Genomic DNA, 10,857 nt, shown 5'->3' on the forward strand with positions numbered 1-10,857 from the left:
TTTTTTTTTTTTTTTTAAATCAGAAATGGATGTTGAATTTTATCAAATGCCTTTTCTGCATGTATTGATATATGCATGTGATTCTTTTCCTTTATTTTACTTATGTGATGGATTATTTTGATTGTTTTTCTAGTGTTGAATCATCCTTGCATGACTGTTATGAATCTCACTTGGTCATGATGTGTTATTTTTTTGATATGTTGCTGGAGTCTATTGGTTAGGATTTTGTTTACATCTATGTTCATAAGGGATATTGGTCTGTAGCTTTCCTTTCTAGTGGTATCTTTGCCTGGTTTGGGTTTCAGGGTTATGGTCACTTCATAAAATGAATTTGGGAGGATTCCATCATTTTCTATGTTCTGAAATAGTTTGAGAAGGATTGGTGTCAGCTCTTTTCTGAATGATTGGTAGAATTCTCCAATAAAACCATCTGAGCCAGGACTTTTGGTTGTTGATATATTTTTTTTTTTAAATGACCTTTTCTCTTTTTTCTTTTGTTATGGGTATGTTCCAGTTTACTACCTCAGTCTGTGTTAGTTTAGGTAAGTAGTGTGTTCCTAGAAATTCATCCATTTCTTCTAGGTTTTCAAATTTGTTGGAGTACAGTTCTTCATAATATACTGATACTATTCTTTTTATTTCTGTTGGCTCTGTTGTGACATTACCTCTTTCATTTCTTAATCGTGTTATTTGCATCTTCTCCTTCTTTTTCTTTGTTATGTTTGCCAGTGGTTTGTCAATTTTGTTAATCTTTCCAGGGAACCAACTTTTAGTCTTGTTGATTCTTTCTATTTCCTTTCTATTTTGTTTCATTTATTTCTGCTCTAAACTTTATTATTTCTCTTCATCTGGGGACTGTAGGCATTTTTTACTGCTCTTTTCTGATTGTCAGAGATGTTGGGTTAAGGTTTTCTTCTTTTTTGATGTGTGCATCTTCTGCTATAAATTGCTCTCTGGTCACCGCTTTTGCTGTGTTGCAACAATTTTGGTATGTTGTGTTTTTACTTTCATTCCATACAATAAATTTTTTAATTTTAATTTTTTTTTAATTTCTTCTATTTCCCAGTCATATTTGAGGAGGATGTTATTAAGTTTCCAAGTGTTTGATCTTGTTCCATTGGTCTTTCTAGTGTTGATTTCTAATTTTATAGCATTGTGATCTGAGAAGATACTTTGCAGTATTTCAATGCTTTTAAATTTATTGAAGCTTGCTTTGTGGTCTAACATATGGTGAATATTGGAGAATGTTCCATGTGTGCTGGAAAAGAAAATATATGTTGTTGTTGTTGGGTGAAATGATCTATAGATGTCTATAAGGTCAATTGGTTGATCATATTGTGTAGTTCTTCTGCATCTTTGCTTAGTTTCCTTCCAGTTCTATGTTTCATTGAAAGTGATGTCTGAAAGTCTCCTGCTATTCCTGTGGCATTGTCTATTTGTCATTTCAATTCTGTTAAAATCTGCTTTATGCATTTGGGGACTTTTTTATTGGGTGCATAGATATTTATTATGGTTATATCCTGTACAACTGATCCTTTAATTTTTAGATAATAATTATTAATATTGTCTCTTATGGGTCATTTTTGTCTTAAAGTCTATTTTACCAAAAATTAATATTGCCACTCCTACTCTCTTCTGATTGCCATTTGTTTGGTATATCTTTTTCCAAACTTTGAATTTTAGTCTATTTTTGTCTTTGTCTCTAAGGTGTGTCTCTTGTAGACAGCATATTGATAGGTTCTGTTTTCTTATCCAGTCTACAAATCCCCTTCTCTTGAGTGGTGCATTTAATCCAATTACATTCAATGTAATTATCAACAAGTATGAATTTATTCATGTCATTTTGTAATGTGTTTTTTGTGGTGCTGCTGATTTCTTTGTCTCATATAATTTTCTGTGCTGAGTTCATTTTGTTTATGAGTCATATTATCATATCCTTCATTGCTATCATTTTAGTATTTGTTAAGTATTTGTGCTTGTTCTTTTTGTCATTTTTGTGCAAAGGTTAACTATTTTTCCTTTAGGTTACCTGGTAATTTATAATTTTTTTTCCCAAATTTAAAACATTCTCTTGTATCTCACAATTCTCTTGACTTCCTCTATTTATTCACTCGTTTTGGTTTGCAGTTGTCCCCATTTACCAATTGTTGTCTCTGATTCCTTGTTCATAGCCTTGAAAGCTTATTTTACTTTGTATACTTCCATAACTAGGTTGGTTTCTGGATTATGTCATCATATGTGTTAATCACTTGTTGTTGTTTGCTATTGTTGGTTCTCTGTCCAAAAGACTCCCTTTAGCTTCTTTTGTAAAGTTTGTTTGGTTTTAACAAATTCCCTTACTTTCTGCATATGTGGAAATCTCCTAATTTCACCCTCATATTTGAGGTATAATTTTGCTGGGTATATAATTCTTGGTTGGATATCATTTTTTCTTTCAGAACTTTTTACATGTCATCCCATTGTCTTCTCACCTGCATGGTTTCTGCTGAGAAATCAGAGCTTAGTCTTATTGGTTGCCCTCTGTAGGTGCTTTTCCTTTTTCCCTTGTTGCTTTTAGAATTCTTTCCTTGTCTTTGGATTTGGTGAGTTTGATGATGATATGTCTTGGTGATTTTCTTTTGGGGGATTTTCTTTTGGGGCCTATCCTGTTGAGGTTTCATTGAGCTTCTTGAATGGATTGATTTTAAGTCTTTCAGTTTTCTCTGTTTTTTTCTGTCTTTCCCTGCTCTACAATTCCGATTACATGTAGGTTATTCCTCTTGATGGTATCCCACATGCACTTTAGGATTTCTTCATCATGTTTTGATCTTTTGTCTGATTGATCCCTTAATAAGGTAGTATTGAGGTATTTGTCTTCAATCTCATTAATTCTGTCATCCATTGATTAGGCTATACTCTTCTGTCCATTCAATGTATTATCTATTTCTGAAATCTTTGTATTAATCTTCTGGATTTCAGGTTGTTGTTTTTGTATCATGTTTTAATTTTGTGTTGATTTTGTCAATTTGTTTTTGTATTGCTTTCCTAAATTATTTTTGAGAGTTTTAGCTGTGTTTTTCTTACCTTTGTCAGTGTTTTTTTTTTTTTTTTTTTAATCTTGTCAGTGTTTTCCTAATTGTTTCTCAATCCATTGGCTATACCCAGATATAATTCTTTTGAATTCCTTATCAGAGTTCCAGTTCTGCTTCTTCCTTGGGGATGTTTTCTGGGTTTATATCCTGGTCCCTTGTTTTTCCTACTCTATCTTACTTTTTTTGTGTGGGCTGTGATGGTCTATTGTGTCCAAGACATAGTGATATTGTTGTATTTATATTTAATTTGTGACTGTCTGTTGGTGTGATTTGTGCAGGATTTTTTTTTTTTCCCTTGTTTTGTTTTTATATATCTTTCTGAGCAAGGTACTGTGTTTTGCTATTCAGTAGTTGTTAGCACTTAGGCACTCACCATATGCCTTTTGGTGGGTGTGGTAGAGCATAAGAGTGTGTGTACAGATCTCTGTTAGCTGTTCATAAAGAGAAGTTGAGGGTGATTTGAGCTGGTATTGGCCAGTGTCTATAGTTGGTCTGTTGGTGAAAAAGCAAGTGATGGCCCTCACTTACTGTGTGGGGCTGGAGGTGGTGTAGGTGTAGTTGGGTTGTGTGGGAATGGTTACTGTCTCTCACTCAGTTAGATAAGAAAAAAAAAATTAGAAAAAAAAGAAAAAAAAAATACTCAAACTGCATAAACAAACAGGAACAAGCACAAAAGAAAAAATAAAAATGCAATAAATAAGAGGAAAATTTTCAAAATATATTTTAAATATATAAAGGAAAGATAATGAGAAAAAGAGAAGAAAAAATGCAGTATCTGGGGGAGGGCAGAAGGAGAGAAAAAAGCAGGATGAAAATATTTTGGAAAACTACAAAAGGAAAAACAAGGGATGAGAAGGATCAAAATATAGGAAAAAGAATGGAACCAGTAAAAGGGAAGAGAAAAAAGGAGAGGAAAAAAAAAAAGAGGAAGCAGCGGTGGGAAGGAGAAAAAGAAGAAAGAATAGAACTAAAAGGAATAATTTAAAAACCAAGAGACAAAAACAACACTGTGAAGGGGCAGGACACTGCACCCATGTTCTTCCAGGGCAGAGACAGGAATGGAACCCCCACAGGTCAAGAAGATGGGTGGAGGTGGGGGGATGGCCAAACCCCTGTTTACCAAGAGGGCCAGGGCACAAAAATAACAAGAGGAATATTGCACCTCATCAGTTGTCAGTCTCCAGTATGGTTGCCTGTGCTGTAGTTGGCAGGTGGAGCTCACTCCTAGATCACAATTCAAGCAAGAACATCACCCATACATACCGAAAAGGCTGCACTGGTCTCTTGGAAATATCCAAAATGGTTGCACCCTCACGACAGCCGCTGGCAGTCCACAGATCCCCCTGTCCCTTTCCTTGCTTTTCTACATTCTGGTGGTCAGGCTCCAATGCAGTCCTTGCCCATGCAGCCTTGGTGAGCAGAGCTGATTCTTAGATGTCTGTTGAGAAATACTCAAAACAGCTGTAACCTCAGGACAGCTGACAATCTGCAGCTCTATTTGTATCCTTGCACATTGCTTCATTCAGGCTATTCTACTGATTGGTATTTAATCTACTTCTTTATCCTTCCCTTCAAAGCGCAAGGTTCAAGGATCATCTTTTGTGTCAGTTTCAATTGGTTTCTCACTGCTTTGTTGTAGAGGGTCTGTGGATCTTGTCTACCTATTCTATCATCTTGCCAGAACTCCAAACTAGCAGTTTTATAACAACAACTTCATACATACTACTAAATTCACACCATGCCACCCACCTGTCCACCATCCTGAAGCCTGCACATGAGCACACACACATACACATAAGTGACCACATGCATATGTCAATAAATGTATGTGTTTATGTTTCTGAAGTTGAGAAGTTAGGCTCTTGGTGGTACAAGTGAGTTGTTGTCAAACAATTTCAGTTCAAAATAATTAAAAACAAAATATAAACACATTAATTATTTACAAAATAAACAGATACAGACATTCATCATATTTTAAAGTTAGCGGTGAAAATAAAATATTTGGTATATTGCTATGGAAAGTGGGGACTAGTGTATGTTCTTCGCTTGTGACAAGTTACCTAATTTAGAAGAAAACTATCTTGAATTCATTACTCATGATTTTCATTTTCTGGAAGGGACTCACTGTCTAGCAACAGAATCACAGTGCTCCAAGCTCAGAGGTCTCATTTGCCTTTTTCTACATAAACTTGTAGATGAGTTCATGTGTTAGAGGTATTGATATTGTTCCATGATTTCCGTCTTGTCTCTGGTTCTCATCTCTCAGACTTTTCTGTCCTGTATAAGACCATGTGAATGAAGGGACTCCTCCATTTCTCTCTTGCCCCATTCCACAGCTAATAGCTTCAGAAGTGATTTCCAGTTTTGATTGAAAATATTTGTGACATTAGTTGTTAGTTTTCTAGTCTCATTACTTTTATTCTTTCACTATTTTTAATATTTTGAATTTGACTTTTTATAGTATTTGATAGGCATATAACTTGAAAATCTTGCTGATTAATTTCTGTGTCTGATTGTTCCCAGCATAGATTGTTTTCCCCTTGGTTTTGTCTTCAGAGATGTTCCATACTCTCTGTCTTGCTCTGAACAGGGAGTAGTACTGCATTTCCCTCCCCCCCTTGAAGGTGGGTAGGCTGTGTACATGTGGGTGCCACTGACTGTCTTTCTTTCTGGGTGAAGATTTTGAAGGCAGAATAAAGCATCAGCACATTCTTTTTAAACTAAAAGTCCCACTGACAGATCACAACTTTTTTTTTTTGAGCTCTGTTGGCTTCATATATGAATGTCTCATAGATCAGCTTAAAATATGAAGGATAATAAGGCTAATCACAGCAATATAAGTAGGAAACATCACAAGCAACTAACCACTATCATTTTTATTATCCATACAAATGCAGATTAATAGTTCCATTTTCTTAATTACATGTATAACGTAGCATCAATGTAATAAGTGCCAAAAATGTAGAAAAGATAAAAGAAAATAAGAAAAAGTATTACTATAGAACATTAATAATCTACATTTTTGGATAGTTTTTCCTTCATTATTTTCAATGTTCATGCCTGTGTTTGTATTTTGTGCACAAGTTATGTATGTGACATATAGTACTTTTTAAAATAAATTATCCATTTTTTAAAACCATTCCCATACTTATGATTTTCTTATTTCTTCTATCAATGTTAGAAAACTAAAAGCAAAAAATAATGCCAAAAAAAAGAAAAGAAAAAAAAAATTGTGAAAGTCTTATGATTCTGTAACTGTATGTAAACATCAATAAATATCTATTTTATCAATTCATTGGACTATATTATACAGAATTTTTTAAGCTGATACACATAAGCCATGCCTAATATTCAATGGCATTGTTGAGCCACCATATTTTATAAAATACTTCCTCATTATAAAGTGCTCTGTTCCCTCAAAAGAATGATTTTCCTGGAAAGTCATTATGAGGGCAAAATTTAAATATAGTTTGATTTAATACATATTACCAACTTGATTTTTAAAATGAGTGTCACATTGTATGAAAACTAATAGAAAGGAATGATATGGTTTCTAATAGGTGATATAATAGATTATGCATTATAAATGACTAAATTAAATCAGCCCCTATAAAAGTAATGATTGAGGGAAGACTTGCACAATAAAGTTACAAAATTACTAATGGAATAATTTGCTATCTGTTGATGCATATAAGGCTTATGTTAATTGAGAAGTAAAATCTGACAATATTCAAGTAATTTTTAATTTGGAAATAGACCACTGTATGGAAAGACAATGTATATTTAGATTATACATGTGTGTAAATTTAATTAAAAATACATGAGAAAGCAATTCTTATAAATTTAACTTTTTTCATGAAGTGAATTATTCACATAGCAATTTCCTCAGTGCCATTATGACATCTTTGTTTCTTAGACTATAGATCATAGGATTCAGCATAGGGATTAGGATCGTGTAGAAAAGAGAAAGCACTTTGCTAGACCCCCCTGAGTGACTGGGTCTTATGTATGTGATGATAGCTGATCCAAAAAATAACACCACAACTGTAAGATGAGATGAGCAGGTGGAGAAGGCTTTGGCCCGAGTTGTGGCTGATGGCAACTTCAAGATGGTGGAGATGATCTTAGTGTAGGAGCCAACTATCAGCAGCAATGGAATCATGCCATAGAACATGAGAACTATGCAGAGCAACATCTCATTGACAAAGGTGTCCCCACAGGCCAGCTTGAATACTGGGGGCATGTCACAGAAGAAGTGGTCAATTTGGTTAGATCCACAAAAATTCAGGGAGAAAACCTGGCATGTCTGCCCAATCTGAATTGGGATCCCAGGGATCCATGAGACAGACACCAACTGGATACAAACCCTGTGGTTCATGACTAGAGGATAGTGCAGAGGGTTACAAATGGCTACGTAGCGGTCATAGGCCATCACTGTCAGCAGCAAGCATTCTGCACTTACAAATAGAAGGAAAAAGTACATCTGTATAGCACAGGCAGCTAAGGAAATTGTTCTTCTCTGGGTTGCAAGATCCATCAGCATTCTGGGGAGAATAACTGACACATAGCAGATTTCCAAGAAAGAAAAATTTGCCAGGAAATAATACATAGGGCTCTGGAGAGCAGGATCCATTTTTGTTATTAAAAATATGGTTCCATTGTTTACCAGAATGATAATGTAGATGATTAAAAATAATCCAAAAAGGAACCACTGGAGACGGGGCATATCAGCAAAACCAACGAGAACAAATTCCATCCATTGAGTTCGATTTTCTTTGGGTGGCTTTTCTTGATGCTTCATCTGTGGAAAAAGTACATTTACATTTGCATATACCTTTACCCTCCTGGGTCACTGCCTCCTCTACAAATTGCATTGTATTCAGGTGTCCATATTGCTTTATGATCATTGCAATTGTCTCCACTCTAAGAATGATAATATTTATGTATGTCCCAGTAAACTGCCCCCTTATTTTATTTCAGGATCATTTCACTGTATTTTCACAACACAGCCTGGGAGAAACGAAGACTTCCCATATTCAACACAGGCACTGAAGCAAATGGCAGATTTTTTTCAGCTTTGCCATTTAACCTCACTTTAAATTAAAGATACATCTTGACAATCCTATTGTGCTTCTCTAAGCATTTTCTCAGTTTACAGTAGATATTTTAGAAAGCAAATTATGCTAATATTTCATTTTGTTTAGTGCAATGTAAATATTTTTATAGGACATTAAGTGGGTAAGAATACAAAATTTTCTTTAGGGAAGCTAGCCTGGGAGAATTCAGTCAGATATGAACAATACATGCATTAACCTGGGAGAACAACAGTAGCATGGAGAGCATATGCTTCCTGTGTGCATGTGTGTGGGGCAGGAGGAGGAGAGATACGGGCTGCTTATTTTGTACCCATTGTTCCGTGTGCAGCTGCCTTTATTTTCTTGTTTCTCGTGAAACAACACTTCTGATAAGTGTTTCTAAACTCACTTTTCTTTAAATATAAGGATATGAAAACCATTAAGTTTAGATAATTTGACCAATCAACATAGGTTTTTTGACTGTAACTTGATATCTTTTTTTTTTATTGACCTTGATTTTGACTTCACCTCCCTAATTTTCATCTGTGTGATATTAAGCATTTATATAAATTTCTAAGATTTAATTCTCTTAGAGTTAAATGACATTGGTCAAAGTTATCTTCTTACTAATTTTAAATTGATTGCTTATCATTATAGTTCTGTAGTTATAATTATGATTATGACAGTATATATTCTTTAAACCTGCCAACCTAGGATTTAGGCTACAGATGTCCTAATAAAACGGGTATTTGACAAAGTGTTTTTGAGTCCCTTTGTGGGTAATTATTTTATCCCACCATTCCCTTTCATTGGTGCCAGGACAAGGACAGGTCAGGGAGGCTGTAAAGGTGTACAACCTAAAGACACATCCACAGCTATCCTTGCATTTGTGCAGTCTTCAAAGTAAATGCCTCTTAAATTTTGCATCCCAGAAGTATGCTGTCATTGTTAAAAAAAAAAAAAAAGGAAATCTGTGGTTATGGAGTTGATTCTAACTCATAGCAACCTTATAGGACAGAGTAGAACTGCCTCATAAGGTTCCCAAGACTGTAAATCTTAATGGAAGCTAACTCTCCCACATCTTTCTCCTGAGCAGTTGCTAGAGATATCAAACCTCCTCCCCTTTCCTTAGCTGCAGAGGGCTTAACCACTGCAACAAGGTCTTGGCTCCATGCTTTCAAATTATTTAGAACAGTATTTCCCAGATAGATTGGAATTGAAATATAGCTCCAACCATATCCATCTATGTGATGACTTTATGCAAATTGGTCAATCATGCCACATCAGGGTTGCTCCGCTGTAAAATGGCTAGCAACTATACCAGTGGGTATTGTTGTTGTGTGAATTACATCATTTACTATTTGTAAAACACTTTAAAGAAATAGTGGTATTTATAAAAGACTATAGTTATTGTTATCTATTATTATTATTTATTATGATGATGATTCATTTATTCTTATTATAATTAAACTAATTTTAATTTTTTATTCTGGATTTTATCACTTCTCTATTTAACATGAACAATATTCTCTCCTTAGTTTATTTGCCTTTTGTGTCATGGATTATTGTGATGACGAAGTAAGATTTTAAAAGCAATTGTCCAAGTGTTGCAAAACTCCAAAGAATATTCAACTTTCTAGTTGCAATTTCTCCATAATTCTCTGCCACCGTTTGGTTTCTATCCTTATCTTTACTCCGTGGACTCTTACACTTATAGTATTCATCACTGCTCAGAATTTAGAATTGCAGTTATGGTAATGCACTTTGTACGCATTTTCTTTCACTAGTAAGAAAAGGTCTGAGAGGAAAAGGTTCTATTTACCTACTTGAAATACATAAGAAAGGAACAAACCATTGACATCTCATGGATACTGATTCATAGAAACCCTAAAGGGCAGGTCTGCTTTCAGAGCTGACCTGCCCTACAGAGTTTCCAAGGCTGTAAAACTTTAAGCAAGCAGATTCCCTGATCTTTCTCCTCCACAGCGGCTGGTGGGTTTCAACCACTGACTTTTGGTTAGCAGCCCAGTGCTTTAACCACAGCGCGACCAGAGCTCTTTAAAGTGTATGTAGAGCCTAGAAAATGGGTACCTAATAAGGTACTCAGGATTTTATTCTGAGCTGAAAAAGAGGAATAAAAGCATCATTCTTAAAGGGAGAGAAGAATTCACACTCACAGGAGGATAAAAGACCCAATCTTTATTTACCTCTTTATGAATGGAAGCATTTAATAGAACAATTATTCTGTTTTGTTTTAAGGTGCTATTGAGTGGTTTCGATTCATGGTGATCCCACGTACAACAGAATGAAACGTTGTCTGGCCCTGCTCCATCCTCACTGTCATCGCTACACTAAGCGCATTGTTGCAACCACCTTTTCAGTCTATTTTGTTAAGGGTCTTCCTCTTTTTCACTGACCCGCTACTTCACTAAGCATGTGGTCTTTTTCCAGAATGGTCCCTCTTGATAACTTGTCCAAAGTACTTTAGATGAAGTCCCCTCATGCTATTTCTAAGGTGCGTTCTGGCTGCACGTCTTCCATGTCAGATTCATTTGTCCTTCAGGCACGGCACGTTATATTCAATACTCTGTCCACCCCATAGTTCAGAAGCATCAGTCAATCTTTCATCTTGTTTATTCATTGTCCAGCTCTCACAAGCTTATGAGGCAATTGAAAGTATCAAGACTTGGGTGCTGTGTGCCTTAGTCCTC

At 35.2% G+C, this 10,857-nt stretch overlaps 1 protein-coding gene across 1 annotated transcript; it reads right to left on the reverse strand.

Annotated features, from left to right (window-relative positions):
• Window positions 1–6,936: 6,936 nt before the first annotated feature.
• Window positions 6,937–7,911, reverse strand: LOC103211977 (olfactory receptor 10AG1-like). The gene has a single exon (XM_007957979.2). The coding sequence runs from the start codon at window positions 7,870–7,872 to the stop codon at window positions 6,937–6,939; it is 936 nt and encodes a 311-aa protein (XP_007956170.1). The 5' UTR covers window positions 7,873–7,911.
• Between the last annotated feature and the right edge of the window lie 2,946 nt (window positions 7,912–10,857).

Source organism: Orycteropus afer, unplaced genomic scaffold (assembly GCF_000298275.1).
Source record: "Orycteropus afer afer isolate SDZICR_OR568_19922 unplaced genomic scaffold, OryAfe1.0 scaffold00832, whole genome shotgun sequence".
NCBI classification, from domain to species: domain Eukaryota; kingdom Metazoa; phylum Chordata; class Mammalia; order Tubulidentata; family Orycteropodidae; genus Orycteropus; species Orycteropus afer.